The sequence below is a fragment of the Biomphalaria glabrata genome, chromosome 6 (assembly GCF_947242115.1).
Source record: "Biomphalaria glabrata chromosome 6, xgBioGlab47.1, whole genome shotgun sequence".
Taxonomy (NCBI): Eukaryota; Metazoa; Mollusca; class Gastropoda; family Planorbidae; genus Biomphalaria; species Biomphalaria glabrata.
Window position 1 is genome coordinate 29,389,327 of NC_074716.1, and position 21,663 is coordinate 29,410,989.

Here is a 21,663-nt window from a genome sequence, read left to right on the forward strand (position 1 = left end):
TCTGCAGAGCTTCTCTACATCTTCATTTGTATCTTTCTGTTTCTTCTTTTTTGTACCAATGCGCGAATCTATGAATGAAGCTTGTGTTATTAATGAAGAAGTATGTGATCTTTTCAAAAAACTTACCTCCCCTGAAGTTTGTCTTTGAAAAGTGATGTATTTTTTAGAAAAATCTGCTTCATAGATAATTTGAAAAATTAAATGGTTCACTTTCGGAAAAGAAAAAAAGTAGCCGTTGCATCTGAACTTTGAATGATCTAAAATATGTTGTCCGATTTTCATTTTCTCTTCTAGTTTCTGAGATCTAAACGGGACGGACGGACAGACATTCCACACAACTAATAGCGTCTTTTTCCCCTTTCGGGGGCCGCTAAAAATGTACATGGGGTTTCACGATATGTTTACACTAATAATTAGCTGCATCAAAATAGTACAATAGAAATACGATACTTACAGTTGGACAGAAATCCAAGATAAAATTAAAGAAAACAATCCAGCTTACTCCTTGGGAATGACCACTAATCTTAAAATGAAGGAACTAGATGAATCCCTAAAAGTCCTCAAACCAAAACAAGCCCCGGGCCCAGACAAAATATCAAATGACATGCTTCTTCACTTAGGTCCTCAAGCCAAAAGAAAACTGCTACAATTATTCAATGCTAGCTGGAAATCTGGCAGAATTCCAAACATCTAGAAAAAAGCCATTATGATCCCTATACTAAAGCACGGTAAACCAAGAAATAAACTGGATAGCTACCGTCCCATCAGCCTCACTAGCTGTACTTGCAAACTGATGGAAAGAGTGAAATAGAAGGCTGACATGGATCCTTGAGTCAAATAACCTACTCACTGAAGCCCAGGATGGCTTTAGAAAAGGCAGATCAACAGAAGATCAAATTGCCTTCATCACACAAGAAATAGAAGACGGCTTTCAAGAAAAGAAACCAACAACAATTGTGTGGGTTGACTTAGAAAAAGCATTTGACAAAGTCTGGGAACAAGGTCTCTTGCTCAGGCTAATCCAGCATCACATATCCCACAGAATGTACAACTGGATAAAGGAATACCTAAATAATAGAAAAGCCTTAGTTTGCATGCAAGGACAAAGAAGCCACACAGTGGGTATAAAAAAATGGCGTCCCCCAAGGAGGAGTCCTATCCCCAACACTTTTCCTAATATTCATAAACGATCTAAATCAAAACCTACCAAAAAAAGTTAAAAGCAGCATGTATGCAGATGACCTTGCCCTAATTAGGATAGAAGAATATGTAGGAACATCGAAATTTCGATTACAAGATGCTCTTGATAAACTCAATAATTGGTCCAAAGACTGGGGCATGTCCATTAACACAAAAAAGACAACATATACCATATTCTCACTGTAAACAAAACAACAAACAATCAAATTCACATTAGATAAGGAAGCTTTAGAAAAAAATGACAGCCCTACTTATCTTGGAGTCACCTATGACCCGAGACTAACCTGGAAAAACCAAATAGATAAAACACAGAGTAAAGGCACCCAGAGACTATCCCTCATGAAAAAATTAGCTGGCACAGATTGGGGAGCTAATCACAACATCCTGAAAAAGACCTATACCAGTTATGTAAGACCTGTACTAGAATATGGTGCCACAGCATGGGGCTCAGCAGCCCAAACCAACCTAAGAAAAATAGACAAGGTTCAAAATATTGGTCTGAGGATAATGACAGGAGCAATCAAAACAACACCCATAAGAGCTATGGAGGAAACCGCTGCCCTGATTTCTCTGGATGAAAGAAGAGAAATAAAAATCCTTTCCCAATTCACTAAATTGGAAACCTTGGAGAGGCACCCACTCAGAACAAAAATCCACAAAACTGGCACAAAAAACCGTCTCAAAAGGACCAATTTCATACAGGAATCTCTAAACCTAAAAAAGAAACACCAACTTGGAAAAATTACTCTGGAATCCTCGATACACTATAATGAATCTCCACCCTGGGACGAAAGCCCTCTTCCTACTATAAGGGACCATATTGAAAACATAAAAAGAAAATCTGATTACAGACCAACAGAGCTCAAGGAAATAGTGAACTGTTTTCTACATACCAATTACCCTAGCAATCAGTGGATCAGAGTTTACACGGATGGCTCATCCCATAAAGCCACCACAAATGGAGGAGCTGGAATACTTATCCAATGGCCAGATGGAGGAAAACTAGAAAAATCCATTGCAACTGGAGAGCTCTCTGACAGTCACAGAGCAGAAAGGGAAGCACTAGCACTAGCTGCTACTATGCTAGCAAATCATCCAAGTTCCCCTCAGAGTCAGATTGTCTTTCTAACAGACGCGAAAACAACCCTCCAAAGCTTGCAAAACTCTGATTCCCCTTATATAAAAAAACTCAAAACAGCACTTACAAAGCTCAACAACAACAGCAAAAAAACTGTTATTCTATGGATACCAGCTCACATACAACTAGTAGGAAATGAGAAGGCTGACACACTCGCCAAGAGTGGGAGAACAAACTCACAAGTAAACTCTGCACTCTATCCAGAAGAAATGAAGAAAATAATTGTAGATAAAATAAATGAGAAATGGACGAGCTCCCATCCAAATCACAAGAAAGATGACGCTTTCTATAAGCTATCCCGACAAGACCAACGTCTAATCTTTCGACTCAGGACCGGACACAACAGAATGCGACAACACATGTTCCGGAAGCTCAAAATTGGAACCAGTGAAATCTGCCCATGTGGAGTATCACCAGAAAATGCCGACCACGTCCTCCAAAACTGCTCTCTCTACCAAGAGGCCCGTATAAGACATTGGCCCCAAATCACCCCAAAGAAAACTATATGGAGAGCTCCCTGATTTGGAAACCACTGCGCAGTTCATCTCATGTATTGGTCTAGTCATATGAACACTCCAACATAACAATGAATACGATGAAGAAGAAGAAGTTGGACAGCCTTTCAATGACAGACTCATTTTATCAAATACTTTGTTGTTAAAGTTGACTTGTTTGTGTGTGTCCTCCTTTGTTAGGCTTTGACCTCATGCGTAACCTTGCTTCTGAGGATTCCAGCTCCCTTGGCCTCAACGTGACACCTCGGTAGAAACATGTCAGTGGAAGCAGATTTTAAAAGTCAACGGGTAGAGAGCAAAACCCCCTTCAGGTTACTTCGGTGGAGTTCCGATGTTGGGATGAAAGGCATTTGGGTCATACGGCCTGATGACCCAATCCACAAGGGAGCCGCCGTCAGTGTTTTTGTGGCTGGAGTATCTATCTTTACACGTTCTGAGGTTGTTATATCACCAACGAAAATCAATAAATTTGAAATAGGGTATAAAAAAATGCTATTCCATTGGAAACTGATCATTGTGAGAATTGAACCAGTTCTTCTTAAAAGAAGTATGAAGCTAAATTGGAAGTGATTTCAGTCCATGATCGGCATTGGCCTTCATACTGTCATTTGTTTAGGGAAAATCGAATGACTACCAACAAATTAATAGAAGACTTATTGAGTTTAAATTATCCATTAGGCTAATTTGGCAGAAGCCGCCAGCTATCAGGGGAAATAATCGCCTGGACGAATTGATCGATATTTAACCGACACAACATCAGATTTTCTTTTTTTTATGTATAACGCCATTTCTCTTTGATCCCCTGAGTTTTCTGGTTGTCAGTGTCTTGTAGTAACTCTTATTACTTTTCATCGTTCAACTAGAGACTCGGGACTTAGTCTATGATGAGATCTATAGATTGGTTGACAAAAAGCGTGTTGGAAATCATAGTTTTAGCGTTAAATAGCTAGAACGTTAATTCGCAAACTATATTGTAGCCATTACAAAATATACACTACAGTCAACTGTGGATAAAATGGACTTTTTGGCTTGTCATTTGTATCTTAATGTAGCATATCTTATTTGTAATGGATAAATATCAAAACAGCAAAAAAATAGCAAAGCAGCAAAATGATCCTACTTTATGTCTATCATCCTTTGTATACCTACACAAACATATTGTTAAAATAGGGGCGGTGGTTAGAGACTTGTTGAATATAAAATGTATCATAAGAAGGGTCATTAATACCTAACTTTGGTGTCAATATTTCGCATATATAATATATATATATATATATATATATATATATATATATGATCTAGAACTAGAATACTCTTGAAGAGCCATCTTTATTTTGATTCGCTCAGTCACTGTCTATATTGTCTAGCATGAGTGGTATAGTCAGTACAGTCAAAGTCTAAATTCCCTTTCTCCACATCTAGCATTTAACAACATTTTAAAAGAAATCTGTCATCGAAGGTTTGGTCTATGTGCCAACCAAGTCTATTGATTGGACCCCCTCTAAGAATTTTGTGTCGAATTAGTCGATGGCTTGGGGGCAACCCCAATATCAAGAAAGTCTAATTACTAGACCAGAGTTCTAAGGATTCGCACGAAGCTGTTCGTGTAAATTCTTGGTACAGACTTGTTAGTTCCAATAACAATTGAATTATTTTTTTTGTCTATCCACGTCAAGACAAGAGACTCGTTTGATGAATAAATTTGTGTGTTGTTAATTGTTCAGTGCTTTCCTTTGTTCATTGCTAAATGTAATAGTTAGTAGGATTGGTTACACGTCTAATATTTAGTAGGAAGGGTTCAAGCTGATGTACTTATTAGTTGGATGGGTTAATTTGATACTTTATAGTTTACGTAATCTTTTTTAGGCTTTGGGTTTTTAGCGGCCCCCAAAAGGGGATACGACGCTATTAGTTTTGTGTGGTCTGTCTGTCCGTCCGTCCCGTTTAGATTTCGTAAATTAGAAAAGATATTGAAAATCCGACATCATATTATTTTAGACCTTTCGAAGTTCTAATGCAATGGCTACTTTTGTCTTTTCTGAAAGCGTAAAATCTAATTTTTAAAATCAATTATGCAAGCATGTTTTTTCATTTAAAAAATACACCATATTTACAACTATTCACTATTACTACCAATACTGGAGGCTATTTATTAAGGAGATGGCACTATATCTTTAGCACATTTATGCAAACGGTTTTAGACTTTTTGAATTATTTTTTTTTACAATTGTATTGCTAAGTTATATAAGTTCTGTCATACTAACTACTACATTTACAAAAAAAAAAAAGTTATTTTTTTTAAGAGAAAAAAATCTATTTAGTATACATATAAGTGGAGCATAATTTAAAACACCAATTAATAAGTATTTTTTCATAGTATCGCGTGAACTGCACAAATGCACACTTGCCATGAACACTTATCTAAATGTTGTTGTTTTCTTGAGGCTTTGAACAATTAGATAATCATTATAATATATTAGTTAGGCCATGTTCATATCTAACATCACATTCACTTTCACCTATCCTTGGTGTGCTGAACCGTTGGGGCACCACACATGATCTGTCAACCTTCTTTCTCCATTCTTCTCTGTTATTTGCCTTTGATAGAATTTTATTTTGATAATCTTTCTGAAATTATTGAAACCTGCCTTTTTACCTGCCTGAGTGGACCACTTCGAGGGGCCGATTTTGAGTTTGTTTCCATACAAACTGTCTTTGTAACCTTGATTTTTATTTTTTATTTTTTTTTTTGGTGGGGGGGGGGGTGATAAAATTGAAAAAATTCGCTGAAATATAGACACAAGTTTTAGTTTGGGAAGAGAATACTTTGAAATCGAGTTGTGTGTGGGGTGACCATGTGTTGGCTAAGAAGTGACCATGTGTTGGCTAAGAAAGATATGTGTGTGGAGTGACCATGTGTTGGCTAAGAAGTGACCATGTGTTGGCTAAGAAAGATATGTGTGTGCAATGACCATGTGTTGGCTAAGAAAGATATATGTGTGGAGTGACCATGTGTTGGCTAAAAAGTGACCATGCATTGGCTAAGAAAGATAGGTGTGTTAAATGACCATGTGTTGGCTAAGAAAGATATGTGTGTGCATTGACCATGTGTTGGCTAAGAAAGATAGGTGTGTACAGTGACTATGTGTTGGCTAAGAACTGACCCTTTGTTGGCTAAGAAAGATATGTGTGTGCAATGACCATGTGTTGGCTAAGAAAGATATGTGTGTTAAATGACCATGTGTTGGCTAAGAAAGATAGGTGTGTACAGTGACTATGTGTTGGCTAAGAACTGACCATGTGTTGGCTAAGAAAGATATGTGTGTGCAATGACCATGTGTTGGCTAAGAAAGATATGTGTGTGCAATGACCATGTGTTGGCTAAGAAAGATATGTGTGTGCAGTGACCATGTGTTGGCTAAGAAAGATATGTGTGTGGAGTGACCATGTGTTGGCTAAGAAGTGACCATGTATTGGCTAAGAAAGATAGGTGTGTTAAATGACCATGTGTTGGCTAAGAAAGATACGTGTGTGCATTGACCATGTGTTGGCTAAGAAAGATAGGTGTGTACAGTGACTATGTGTTGGCTAAGAACTGACCATGTGTTGGCTAAGAAAGATATGTGTGTGCAATGACCATGTGTTGGCTTAGGATGATATGTGTGTGCAGTGACCATGTGTTGGCTAAGAAAGATATGTGTGTGCATTGACCATGTGTTGGCTAAGAAAGATATATGTGTGCAGTGACCATGTGTTGGCTAAGAAAGATATCTGTGTGGAGTGACCATGTATTGGCTAAGATAGGTGTGTTAAATGACCATGTGTTGGCTAAGATAAATATGTGTGTGCATTGACCATATGTTGGCTAAGAAAGATAGGTGTGTGCAGTGACTATGTGTTGGCTAAGAAAGATAGGTGTGTGCAGTGACCATGTGTTAGCTAAGAAAGATATGTGTGTGTAGTGCAGTGACCATGTGTTGGCTAAGAAAGATATGTGTGTGCAGTGACCATGTGTTGGCTAAGAAAGATGTGTGTGTGTGCAATGTTGGCTATGAAGCTATACTCACTGCCCTACAGCTACTCACATGTACACAACTTTTCCAAGACAATGATCTTCCCGCGAAACATTGCTTCCAAGAATTCTTCATGTTTCTGTCACCCAGCATTATGTGGTGTCTAATTTCATATATTGATCCGAGCAACTGGTAGCCTGAGGTCGTCCTCTGTACTGTAACCTGAACACCGTCATCTAGTCAATGTCTGCTTAATGAGTGCTCTGTTTCTCATGATTAGAGTACACACATTAGTCAGTCAACAACGGGAGGGACTTACTGAATCCTTGTGTACAGAGCCTATCGTGCAGTAGACTCATGTATTTCAAGAACATTGGGAGGTTCTGTCCTTAAAACTGTCTTTTCACTTCTGCTCATAGGGGAAAGTCTTGCACTAAGGGTGTGACAGTAAACTTTTCGTTTTGCTATTTGTCCTTCATAAGGTTTCAGGTTCCTAGGAAGGAGTAAATGACTTCTCTTGGGTCTCAGAGCGTGTTTTCATCTAGACTTTTGTTGGAAAACGTTTCCCTTGAAGAGAGCCGAGGTTCAGTTGTATGTATTTCTGTTATCCTCACAAATTCATTTATTTTCTATCTGACCAAAATTAATTAGAATGGGAATCGTAAATTCTGCTTCTGTTCTCGTATACAAGGGCTTTGTTTGTCACATGATTCGTTAACAGAGTAAAATCTAATTGTGCTCCAATAATAAGCTTTTTTACACAAATCCGTTGTACATCTCTCAGTTCTAGTAGTCTCTTAGCGCTGGAGTCGCGCCTTCTCACTACATGTCTCTTAGTTGTTCTGGCCTCTGGTGTGGTGCCAGACATTGTGTCCCTCTCATTTTGTTCATCACATACTTCGTGTGCACAGCTACGTGTCATACGTCATGCGTAGTAACACCAGAAACATTGTCATTCCATTTGAAGCTCTATGAGGTTGGCTCCACCCAGAATACAAATCTGGTAGATAATGCTGGGTTGTCAACTCTTTCCGTTTGAGCACTTTGTAGTGTAAATGTATCGTGACCATCTGCTCTTATCCTTAGTATGGAGCTGATACCCAAATGTACATCATTCAATATAATCATTCTTTCAGAAATGGAAATACTAGTACAAAAGTAACCCCCAGTAAATCCTGTCTTTGTTATTTATTCTTTAAACACACACACATACACACAATCTTTTTTGTTGACAGTAAAATGATCTCGGTTTTATTTACATCTCCACTTCCAAATGGGAAAAGGCCATTTTTAGAAATCTGATAGCTCACAGTAGCCACACACACACAGCTTTCTTATACCTCCCCTTGGCTTCACTCTCAGGTCAGTTGTCCCTCATTGAATTCTGCTCCCTGTCATGGGCCTTAACTCACTGAAGAGGGAAGATACAAGCACGTCATAGGCCATATCCAAGATTTCCACATATTATTGATTTCCAGCCTCATCCTTTCTTTTTGTCTGTGCAGTCACTCCAGTCTTCTTTTTGTCTGTGCAGTCACTCCAGTCTTCTTTTTGTCTGTGCAGTCACTCCAGTCTTCTTTTTGTTCTTCCTCTTCATCTCCCTTTACCAGACTAGGTAGGAGTCTTCTCGTCCATTGTCTGGTGTGCCTCTTACCTCTCTCTCTCTCTCTCTCTCTCTTTCTCTGTCTCTCTCTCTCAGAGCAAATAGCAGCTTATTACAGTAGACTATCCCATTAAGCTGACATTTGAAGTCTATCTAGTAAGAGAAGACAGGGAGTGGTCCAGGTGGGGAAGGAGTGGTGCTCACAGAGACTTAATGATCTCTCTTGGCTACTCTTACTTTAATGAGTGGAACTTCGATTCTGTCTTCTCTTTCTAAGTCTTAGAGAAATACTTTTAGGTTGAAGAAAAGGTTAGATCTTAAAATAATTTTGCTAATTATATTTTTTTTTTAATGCTCAAGGAAATTTTTATTATTACTATCATTTTAAATTATTGGATGATTATTAAAAGACATTGACTACTCTGTTGTAAAGACAGATTGCATAATAAATTATTTTAAATAAACCATGATTGATCTATTAGTAATTTCTTTTTCTGAAATGATTCACTGCAAACTGAAGTGCTTAAGAATCAAGACTTAATGTAGTAAAGATAAAGATAAACAGTTATTACTACATGAGTCATTGAGCTTTGGAACTATGAAAAGTCTTACATTTCATTACAATCTCATTGCTTAAAGAGACCATATATTGTTTGACTTCACATCCTAAGCTAGAGTACTGTATATGCATGTATGCTGTAGCCCATTTATACTTTCACTATGACAGATCTTCTGCCTTGACTAGAACCAATACATTTATCTTCTTCAATAATGAAAGTTGTCTGTCTCTGATTTACTTTAAGACAACCATTTTACCTTTAGTGTAGAGGCACTGTTGTCTTGCAAGTAGCCATATTTGTTCTGTGTGATTCACTGCCCCTTTATCTGGCGCTACACACATCAATACTTCTGAGTTACTCACCCCTGTCCCACTTGAGTCACCAGCCATCTTGATTGCATCACCTGGTCACTCAGGCACAGTAAATAGGTCATCTCTCTTTGAACTATTCTGGTACATAATGCATCAAAGAAATGACATTTAAAGACTTCCTCAATTTAAATTTGATGATTGAACATGAATTCATTGAAATATCTTCTGTACAAAAAAAGATTTACAATGTCAGCAAGTAATATATTATTCTTTTTATTTTACCAGGAGCCCAAGAGGACAATTTTTTGACGGCTATGAAAGATTCACCAGCTAGATATCCTTTTGAAATTTTTTTTCTTTTTGTTTCTTGTGATTGAATACATCAAACTGGCAACTTTATAAATCATAGCAAGTATTTGGCCCAAGTAAAAATTGACTGTTACCTCTTTTCACCTGATGGTTTCTTATTAAACTAGTGTTATTGTCACACTTTGTAGTAGAGGCTCATTTTTGGAGTTGTCTTCTACTTTACAGCAATTGGTGTTATCATCTATTATATCATTGTTGAATGGAGTTGTCTGTTAATAATAGTTGTTTTGAAAAGTGATACAAAACTTTAAATGGGAAAAACAAACCACAAATAAAACCAAACTTTAAGAGAAGCTATGAAATAGGTTTCATTTGAATTAAAGGTTATCTTTTTATTTAAACCATTTAACATTTCACCTACATCTCAGTAACTTGTATTATTAGATAGTCCTGACATGGTAATCAGTGTGGTTTGAAAAAAAATATGTGACACTAAGAAATAGAAAAGGACTTTTGCGCATCTGATTAGTTGTCAGCATTTCACTGTATCTGTTAGGTTTTAATACAAAGTTGCACAATGTTATAATACAGCAATAATAGTTTTGTTAATTTGATTATAATAATAATCTTTATTGTCCGTAAGGAAATTTGTCTTACAATTTGTGCTGTAGACAAAGGATTTAGCCTTTTTCTTTTTTGCACTAATTCTGTTATCAGGATGTAGATATAGATATATATATATATATATATATATATATATATATATATATAGATATATAGATATATAGATATATATATAGATATATAGATATATATATATATATTATTTCATTTTATTCTGGTTTTATTCTTTACTTGAACTTTTCAATGACAAAACAATTCACTTAGCTTGTTTAATCAATTAGTTAAATCAACTGTGACATGGGGAGTTAGCTGTGCACAATAATTTGGTCTTAAAATACTCTCCCAAGCAATTCTGAAAACTGCCTAATTAACTAAGAGATATTTTGAGCTGAAAAAAAAGGACATAGAAGGGAAAAACTTCACACACTCACATACACACACACTCACAGTCACTCTGTTGCTCACTCACTCTAGTTTTCTTTCCCTTTAAATATCTTGCTATTAAATTTTTTAAAAATTCTATCTGCTAATCAAATTATTTTTAAAAAGAAAAAGAGTGTGCAAAGTGTCTGAAGCTTTGAAAAGAAATTGATGATTACATTCTGTTTTGTTGAACATTGTCATTGACTGATGAGGTCAACTCAAATAGTGATCAATAAGAGACAATTTTTTTTTATATAAAAACAAAGTAGTGATAATAAATAATAAAAGATTTACTTCTAACTTTTCTACTTCTAACAAATATTTTAAAAGTCATTAATATTTTTGTTTCATTAATTATTTGCCAGACATGTTGTCAATAAAAAAAAAAGTAATATTAATATTGTATTTAAAGTTCTATATGGTTAAAAAAAATCCTTATCCCAGTCGGTTATTTTATTTGGGATTTCACAAGTGGTTCAAAATATTGGCACCTGATCATTAAATGTATACAATATTTAAGCTTTTTCCTATTTTTATTCAATGACTAGTTGGTAAGTCTAGGCAAGTTAACTAAATAAAACAATGATCAATATTCTTCAGTTATATAAAAAGCAGAGATTCAGTGGTCTATAGATCTCTAGGTCTGAAAAGGGTACTACTTCTCTATAGATAAAATTGACTATTTTTTTAAAAAAGATCTGAAAATATCTTCAATGTGATACATTTTCTACACTAAACACAAGGTCATCTGCCTCACTTTACTGAAACTGTTTTTAGAACCTATCATCTTAGGCATGTTGAAGAGTTTCTTATCCTGTAGGCTGTACTTCAAAGAAGAAAGAAACATTTCAAGCTAGTTTGCTTGTTAAAAAATGTATGGATTTCAAATTTCATCAATCATTCTTTAACTCTCATTCTGACATTAAACTAATCAGTAAAATGTGTTGGACCTTTCATGTCACAATGGAAATATAAGAAGTCACAATCATGCACCAGTCACTTCTCATTTGATCAGCTACTAAAAATGCTGACACAAATAGCACAAGAGAACTTAATTTAAGCCTTAAAACCAACAGCTTTGTTTATCCAAAATATGTAGGCTCAGTCTGCATACCATCAAGTCCTTACTAGTCTATTCTAAAACTAATTGGTTCTGAAAATTCATAAATAATTTGAGTGAAAAAAAAATTAATTCAATAGCTTTAATATTCTCAGAATAGTTATTTACTAGATATATAATGATAATAAGATTAACTAAGACCAGTTAAGTTTGATTTTCACATTGAAGTACTTTGACCATCTAGGTCTTTTAGTATATCTTTGGTTACTTACACTGTTACAAAGTGGTATACTGTGCCAATGATTGTTGTATTCATGCTTTGTTTACCTTTGTTTAGAATGTGTTGACCTGATATGTTCCTTAACTCTATTGCACTGTAATAGAGGCTCTTGTATGTTTTTTCTCCATCTGGTCAGTTGTGGGCCTTGCTGGTTTCCACTCGTATCTCACAGCCTCGGAGCTCACCACCAATGAAGATGTGAGTACAAGAAATTCTGAGTCTTATTATAACTGCTTATGGATAGATTCTATTTTCATGTATTTAAGTTTGGCAACTATAGTGAATTTTCATTGTTATTTTAAATGAACATTTCAGACACGATTTTAGAAACACAAATACAAATCAAATGATTTAGAAACTAAATCTGAACTAAAAGTTTGACCTTTATGGAGTTACAATGTGTAAATAATTAATCCTGTTCTCGTTATTGTGTTTCAGATCAAAGGTACTTTTACAGCCAAAAGAGGACAAGATAATTTTAATCCCTTTAGTAAAGGGACTCTATTTAAAAATTGTATGGGAGTTTTATGTGGACCAAATCCTCCAAGGTCTGTATTACCACATATTCTAAGCTTTTTTGTTGCTCTATACATTTTTATCTTTGCTTTTAAGATTATTTTATACTTGTTATATAAGTTACATTGTTATATAACGTTCACAAGAAGTATATAGTAGACAGGTTTTGTACATCCTTTTATGTCTCTTTAATGGCTCATTTAAAAAATCCAGAATCTGCACACAAAAATAAATGAAATAAATAAAGAGTTATTAATGTTTATATGTTTGAGTTTTAATATATTTAGTCATATCTGAACTGTAATTAAATTGGTAGCACCAAGAAGCTAAAATTTCATGCCTAACAGCAAAGTGATTGGTCATTTTCAAACATGAAAATTGTTTAGTATTCTAAGTACATGATCGACAGCAGGAGGGTTGGTCATTTTCAAACTTTAAAATTGTTTAGTATTCTAAGTACATGATCAACAGCAGAGAGGGTTGGTCATTTTCAAACTTTAAAATTGTTTAGTATTCTAAGTACATGATCAACAGCAGAGAGGGTTGGACATTTATAAACTTTAAAATTGTTTAGTATAATAAGTTAATGATCATGAAACTTGAAAATTGGTTAGTTATTCTAAGTTCATTTTCAATTGGGGGGGGGGGGGGGGGGTTGGTCATTTTCAAACTTGAAAATTGTTTAGTTATTCTAAGTATATCGTTTACAGGTTAAAAAGAAAATTAGTGTAGAATTTTTTAAGTAAGAGACTTAGTAATGAGAGAATGGAAGAGTGAATCAGAATTTCGATTAGATATATTTCTATATGTCTCTTCTTCTTCTTCCCCAGCTTATTAGATAGACGTGGTCATGTGGTGCCAGAGACTGAGACAGTGTCACATGTAAGTGTTGGTCATGCTGAGAAAGATGCTAACATGGTGATCTCTCACCACGAGTACTATGGGTCCACGCACATCACTACTCAGAAAGTAGGTTGTGTCACTGGGGTTGGGGTGGAGAGGGGAAGATGTGTTGTGAAGCACGATGCACTTTTTTTTTTTCCTAGCCTATTTGACTTTGCATGTGAGTAACATGCTGCAGGATGCTCACTCACTGACATCAAAACAAGTGCAGTTTTCTTATTGATGTGCTTTCAGCCTGATGTAACTTTTTGAATCATAAAGACATAGAGTTTAAGGAAATTTATTTTTACTAAACTCTATGGTACTGTAGCGAAATAATGTAGAAACATTAAAGGGACAGCACTTGTTTTAAGCCAGCATTTTTCTTTTTTCATGCATGAAATAATGTTGTAGACTTTCTTTTTTGCCTTCTAATTAGGTTAACACTGATATTTTTTGCCTTTCTTTTTTTTTTTTTTTAATATATAATTTTATCTAGTATTATTTTTTTCCACTTTTTTTTTTGGTAAACTTGATTCATGTTTTAAACAAACATTCATAGCTTGATTATTTTCCTGAACAACATCCAGCAGTATTTGTAACTACCAACATTTTGAACTACTTTTTTAAGTTGACAACTTTGTCTCTATGTGAGCTTATAATTGATGTGAAGAAAAAACATTTGAAAAAGAACCTTCTTTTCTAGCATTATATACTCAGTGTATATATAAATATATATATATATATACTCAGTATTACAAATAATGTATTTATAAACTATGCCCTTCCATTAAGTTTTTTTTTTTTTTTTTTTTAATGACACAATTTTTAAATTACAAAATTATAAATTTTTGGAGTGTTTTTAAGTTTTTTCCCTACAAAAATGTGTGATTGAAAGCTATCATTTGTTGTAAAGTGTGTCTGTCTTTTTTTAATGCATATTTTTTTAATATTTCAAGATTTTTTTAATTTTACATAAAGCTAGTTAAGATAGTTTTCTTGTTGTTTATGATCATGATCAGTATAAAAAGGGCAGATATATATTAGTTATTTGGAATACTTTGTTGCATCTAATATTTGTTTTTAATATTTTTTTAATTGACAACAGCATTCACAGTTAACTTAAAGATATTTGATCCATGTAAGATACGTTGACTATTTTGCTTAACCAAAGTGGGCACAACTTTAGTATCTTTAAGATTTTACTTTTTGTTTCATGATGTGTTCATAAATATCAGATACAGATATTCTATTAGTTATTTTGTAAGTAACCCTGGTCAAAATTTCAACATTTTTTTGTTTGACAGACTAATAACATTGGTACAAGTACTAACCCTGACAGGCCTGTCACAGTTGTAACTGATGAGACACCACCAGAGGGAATTAAAAAGCGAGACATGATCAGCTACCAGACACCAGACGGAACAATTAACAATAAAGTTCCACCCATCAGTGGATCAGGTGTGCAACTTCATTTCATTTTGTCTGGGTATATTTCATTTTGTCTGGGTATACTTCATTTCATTTTTTCTGGGTATATTTCATTTCATATTGTCTGTGTATATATATTTCATATTTTTATTTGGGGGCCACCAAATTCACTTCACCTATAGGGCCTCCAATTATCTAAGCTTAGCCCTGAGTATGAGAAGGGGCTATCTGAGAGAAGGTTTCTATGCTGCCTTTAGTTGCTCAGCAAACACAACTCTGCTCAAGCTTGGATTTGAACTCGAGCCCCCATGTTAGTTGGAAAGAAAACTTGCCATCTGTGTTTTCTTTCCACTAATGTAATTTCTCTATAGAATAATCAAAAGTATTCTGCTAAATATTCAGAAGGTGTGAAATGTTCTGTTAAGGAAAAAGTTTGGTCAACACTGTGTTAAAGCATTACATGGACTGAGAGCCCTAGTCATGTTGGAGATAGGAAATATCTTGGACAAAGATATTTATTACATTACCATTCAGACTGTTGATGAACTCTTTATATCTGGGTGTTCCCACTTGGTTCACTTATTTGGAAACTAAGTCATATGAAATGCTGTTATATGCAGAGTTCTGTTTTTATTGGGTGCCTGTTGCCAAAAATGTTGAAATAAGAAATGATATTGTTACCTGCCTGAAAGAAAACTAATAATTAATATTTATAATAGAATGTTAAACTTAAAAAATATGAAAACACTGCAGGGCAGGGCAGTTTTTAGAACAGGCAGCATAACTTTTCTGTTTTGTTTCTTAGTTAAATATATTATCAAGAATTGTATATTGTTAAGACATTAGACTGAACAAAAAAAAAAAGAACTCACTGATTCCTTGGTCACCGCTATCACTCTCATTGCAGGCTTCTGGCTGACGTATAATCAAGTTTTAATGAATCAATAATCAAATCAAATTCACAGACACTGATCCACAAACACTAAAAATGGAGAAATCATAACTAATGTCCTTTAACACACTCACTGAGGTCTTTCATGCCTTCCAGTATAAAAGAAAATCATGCTAGTTCGCTCATGTAAAAATGGTTTGTAAGGGGGAAACAGATTTACAATACGAAAGCTAATTTTGTTTTGGTTACAGAGCGATATATATTTGTTTCATTATTTTGTTTGCATGATGAGTGTTTGCTGACAGTACCATCTAACTTAGCTATGCATACATTAATCATTCAACTGAACAATCTACAGGTGATGACTGCAATATCAGCCTCCAATGTCAATGTTTTTTTTTTAAACATTTTTTGTTTCAGGTCAAGGTGATTTGTCTCGCCTATTAAAGTTCTATGGTAGACCGATAGATCATGACAATACAAATTTGTGACCTAACAGAATGAGAATTACATCCATTTGTCCTTTTGTTTTTTCAGCTTCTTACTTTGTATATAGTATATAGTATTATTAGCTAAAAACAAAACAAGCAAAAATGTTAATGTATTTCAGTCTTCAATAGACTTAACAAAAAACTTGATAGTTATTGATGTGGATATATCTTCAAATTGATAGACTAGTTGTAAGCTATTGATGAGAGTAGTATACTTTATATTTCAATTGAATGTTATTGGATTTAAAAGACACTTGAAACTTAATTTCAAAATACAATGATTTTATTATTCATTGATCTTTTCAGTTTTAGACTTCTACTCCAATTAATATGAATACTTCAACAACATTTTACATTCATGATCTACAATTAATTTCTTACTTTATTGTATGGGTGCCAATAGAAATCATTTTGGAATATTTTAAAGTGAAATTTTAACACTGGTGTCATGAGGCCAGCACAGCAACCATTCGCCTTTTACATTATGTTAAGTACCCACCAGACTGTAGGGCATGTTAAAAATCCTATTCTTCACCCAGATTTGAATTTGATAGTCCCATGTTCAGAGGCCAAGCTTTTTTACTTGGAAGCCACCATAGTCAATTCTCCTGATAATGCTAGATGGCAATAATTGACATTAATGGGGGGGGGGGTTTTATCCCTTTTTTTTGCCTTGTCCTTATAATCTAATGATTCTACATATTGTATATATTTACCTTCTGCTATCCAGGAGTGAGTCCAGGCCCCAATTGTATAGGTATACATTCTTTTTTGCCTCTCAGCTATTTAGATGATGTTTGGCTTTCTAGTTCTTATGTTTTACAGCATGACCCAGTTTCTTTTTTTCTTCCTACTTTTGGTTGTCTCTGTTTATATTTGTCTACACCTTGGATATATTTATAATTGTTGATTGTTCTCTTTATCTTCTATTTCATGTGTCTTCCATTTATGTATTTGACCTAGACTTCCAGTCAACTGATTGTCAGCTGTGCATAGAGAGATCTACAGCTTGCTCATTTTTTTTGCCAATTTTTTTTTATATTTATTTTTTATTTGACAGCACTAGCAGTATTAGTATTGGCTACTTTACAACCACCAAAAATACTAATTCATACTTTTATATAAGTTATCTTTCTAGAATGTATAGTCTTTTGTTTTATTTCTCTAGACTTTTATGACTGGCTTGTAAAATAAATATAACAAAATATAATTAAACCTTGTCTTGGGTTTGTCTAGATTTATTTATTTTTTTGTTTGAAAATTGTGTCAGTTCTAATGGTCTTTGTGCTGTACTCTTGTTGCTAATATGTTTCAAAGATTTTACAGTAGAACCTCAATAACACAATCTTTTGGTTTAATAAACCTAATTGTCCTAATTAAAGTCTGCTTTAGTGTAAAGATTAGCATCATCTGCTCACCTTCAATACACATTTGATTGAGTTTTGCCCTATAGGTTGTTCTGTTATGAAGGTTCCACAGTAGACTAATTATTTCCTTGTGTCATTGGTACAATTTTGTTGCCCAGTAAAACTGGAATGATTAATAGAAGCTTTTTCAACAATTTTTTTTTTAAATTGCTTTTTTTTTTTTTAAGTTTTATCTTATAATTATTATTTAATTTTCTCTATTTTTTTTTTTTTTTTTGATTAGGTCATTGTTTCAATGTTAATTTGAGAAAATATGATCTAAAAGTCTTTTTTGTTTGTTTGTTTAATTATTTTTATGAAATTTCATTTCAAACATCCTATGACTTGTATCTCAAGTAACTGAATGCTTTCTTTTAGGTTATGAGTGAAGTTGCTATTTTAATGAAATGGACCAAAATAAATGTAAATCTTTTCTTTTCCATTTGTTTTGGTTATTTTGCTGACTTAAATGACTATCAGACTGAATCAAAAGTATTATGAAGTTTCCACCCTGTTTTTTGTGTGTTTTGGCTAAAGTATTTTTTAGTATTCCCTAGATTGAAGGTTAGCAATATATACCTTTTTCTAAATGTTTCATTCCTTATTAGTCATTCCTTTTTTTTTTTTTTGTCTGTTTCTGCTAGTAATTCTTTGTTGTATTTGGTTTTCTGAGGTTTTGTTGGGGGTGTATTTGCAGTGTTTGAATTGTGTGAAAAGTTGAATGAGAGTATTGGGCTACAATGCCAGACTTTAGTGAGACTGACTTGGTTTTTCAGATGGTATTTTGTTGTTGCTTCTTTTCAGTTTCATATTCTTTAACAGTGTTTTGATGTCAACATTAGGACTGTTTAAATTCACTTTTAATTGAGAACAAACGGAGCGCTATATGTTTACTAATTAGTCCAATAAAAAAAAAAAATTATATGGTGCCAGGTAACTTAAGGTAAATTTCCTTAGATGAAAGCTTTTTCTCTTTTTGGAATTATGACTCCATACTTGTGTAGAGCACTGGGGCTGTTTACATAACTTTGTGTATTTCTTTCTAATGCTCTTTGAATGAAAAATACAACCTTCAACATTCCAGGAAAAAAGAATCATATATGGGACATGACCCTTAACCAGCTAGACTACCTGGGTAAGTGACCGTCCCTCCTCCCCTTCTCTCAGTTGTTTGGTGTTCAGTGTACATAGCCTTGTGTTTTCTAAGGCATGGTGTTGTCTATGAAATGGTTTTAGTGTTGAAATGCATGCTGGCTTCTATTATGTACATTCACAAATAATGATGGGTGTTGTCTCAGCGTAAGAATCAAGTAACTCGATTCTGAAGTCTCTGTCTTTGGACCAGCCACTAGTTTGCTGGACTGGAACGGATTTGTTAAAAAAAAATTATTCTTAAACTCTTTGAATCTCATTGATTATGATTTGTTGTATAAACTTAGTACCTGCCCTTGTCTTTCTAATACCTTGCTATCTTTGTTACTTTGACTAGTTTTTCTATGAAATTTTATCAGGTTTAGCTCTATCCATATACTTTGATTCTTTGGCCTTCAGTGGCCTAAAATGTTTTTTCAGTACTCACTGTACATTCATTTAATGCACTATTCCTACACAGTAAGCTAAATTTCTTGTTTGGGAGTGGTGGCATTGGTACAATAACACTTGTTGGCAACAATAGTGATTCTCTTTTTGTGTTTGCTTACAGTGTTATTTGTAGTCTGTGGCTATAATTCACTTTTAACTATGAGAGCGTATTATGTTCTCTGTACGCTTTACATTATACTAGACAACTAGGTGTACTTTTTTAATGTTGCATCTTTGTAGTAGCCTACATTTTTGATGTATTTGTAGCTTATTTAGGGACCTAATACTCATGAAACCATTTTTTTTATAACTTTATCATTTAAATGTACCTCCATATACTTTTACTAACAATATATTTATGACTTATATTTGTACATAATGGTTTATTTTATAATTTAATTTATGCACTTTATACTAACTATTTTAATGTCATTTTCAATTTCTGTGTACTTGTTTGAAAGTATCACTGAGGATCAGCTTACAGAATTTAAATTGGCAGAATAGCAAACTCTGAATGTGCAGCCTAAGAGAAAGAAAGAAATTATATTTTGCTATTTTTGTCGATTAGGAAATTCTAAAACTTATTTTCTGTTTTTCAACTTTGCCCGTGTCTTCATTCTTCTATCAATTTTGACCTTTTATTACAAAATCCTTTTTGTCTATTGCTTAACCAAAGATTAACTTTTTTTTAATAGATTTTTTTGCTTATTGGATGATAAAGCAAATATTCTATCATTATGCAAGATATTTTGGCATCCTGTCTTTAAGAAACTTGAAATTAAAAGTTTATTTTTTTAATTCATTTAAAAAAGGCATCATTCTACACTGTATATTTAAAAGTAAGAATCAGTTTCAGCTACTTAAGCTAAAACAAAGAAAGGCTTTATAACCATCATTGATCAGCTGACACTCATTCTGCTTAATTCCAGTTCTGTGTTCTACTTTGTGTCTTCTTGATGTTGTTCATTCAGTTTCTCTGCTGCTTTTAATTTATTTTTGTGTTTGTCATGCCACATATTGAGTGTTTTGTTCTAGTTGTCCATTATTTTTTTTAATGTCCTCATTTTATTTTATTGCTGTTGGCAGACCACTGAGCCTGTTTCATCCATTTTGTTTTCATTGTTGACAAAGGTAGGAACAACTTAGCACATGACATCTAATTCTGTACTTCATTTACGCTGCATTATCTCCGTGCACCTCTGCCCCTTGTGATATTTATTCATTATTAGCATGACCAAACCTATTTCGTTTGTTTATGACACTTAAATACTCACGTGCTCAAAATAAAGTTTAAATGTATGCTAGTAATTGTAATTATAATTAACTTCTAATTTGTTTAAATAACTATACCCATAAGAAGTGAATACTAGGGAAACAATAAAATTGCTGGCCTGCCTTTTTTTTAAATATATAATTTCAAATTCTCTGCTTTTGTTTTATAGATAGATTTATTTTTGTGATTTCTGTTTAGTGCATGACTTCCTAATGTTGTGTTGAATGTGGTAAACCTGCCTTAAGATTGTATTTTTCTTTACTGTATTATATACTAATTGTTATCTTCTAGATATGAGAGCATAAATATGTAGCTTAAGTAATTTGTGTAGTCATTCAGGTAAAAACTATATTGTTAAATAAATTAGCATGTTGAAATTCATAAATACTCACATAGTTAATACATATATTTAAGCAATGACATTGTGTTGCAGGCCATTTACAATTTAAAAAAAAAGATAATACCACTCTATCACACTATAACTAATATGGTAAAACTTTACTTTAACTTGTTAGTTACGAGATATTTCTTCAGGATTAAACATTATTATTTCACAGTCAAACCTTCTACTGTAATAGGCAGGGTTTGAACCCAGGACCATCAACAGTCCAAACCGCATACCCCATGACAAGGCCGCCATTCATATTTAGTGAGATAAATATTCAGCTGTCATTACCAATAATAAAATAAATACTTCACTGCATTTTAGTTGCAATGATTATATGCTGTCACTCCAACTTGACTGCTATCAAAACACATGAGGATGCCCACTTACTAGACAGTTACATAAACTAGTAAGATTAAATTTTGACTGTCACTCTAGTGAAAAGGTAAAGAGTTAAGCTGTAAAGATGAATACAAATGTAAGCTCAGTGCTTAAACACTGAATGATGCCTACATGTCAGATATATAATGGCAGTACTAGGTATAATTTTCTCGCTGAAGTCTCTTAATATAGTATGTTTTCCAATTCTGTTGAGAGATATACAAGTCAAATAGGGTCAGTGTTTGTCTGATAAAGCATAGTGGCTGTTGATGTTAGTGCTGTTAAGATTGTTAGTGAAAATGGAGAGACAGGACTAAATGGCTTATATGACTTTTAGCTTCAAAATTATTTGCTCAGCTCTTCATTTACTTTTACAATAATTTCCCTGA

The 21,663-nt window shown here is 33.8% G+C and overlaps 1 protein-coding gene across 9 annotated transcripts in view; it reads left to right on the forward strand.

Annotated features, from left to right (window-relative positions):
• The window catches only part of LOC106050585 (palmitoyltransferase ZDHHC14-like), a 70,017-nt gene that overhangs the window by 38,898 nt on the left and 9,456 nt on the right, over window positions 1-21,663 (forward strand). The window contains exons 5-12 of one of the 9 annotated variants that reach the window (XM_013205581.2): window positions 9,626-9,674; window positions 12,132-12,234; window positions 12,475-12,584; window positions 13,383-13,521; window positions 14,742-14,895; window positions 16,979-17,005; window positions 18,739-18,789; window positions 20,322-20,366. In XM_013205581.2, coding sequence (XP_013061035.1) covers window positions 9,626-9,674; window positions 12,132-12,234; window positions 12,475-12,584; window positions 13,383-13,521; window positions 14,742-14,895; window positions 16,979-17,005; window positions 18,739-18,789; window positions 20,322-20,329 — 641 coding nt within the window. In that variant the 3' untranslated portion in view covers window positions 20,330-20,366. Of the gene's footprint in view, window positions 1-9,625; window positions 9,675-12,131; window positions 12,235-12,474; window positions 12,585-13,382; window positions 13,522-14,741; window positions 14,896-16,177; window positions 17,007-18,738; window positions 18,790-20,321; window positions 20,367-21,663 lie in introns of those variants that run through there. The other 8 variants (XM_013205575.2, XM_056033791.1, XM_013205579.2 and 5 more) reach the window with 8 other exon arrangements.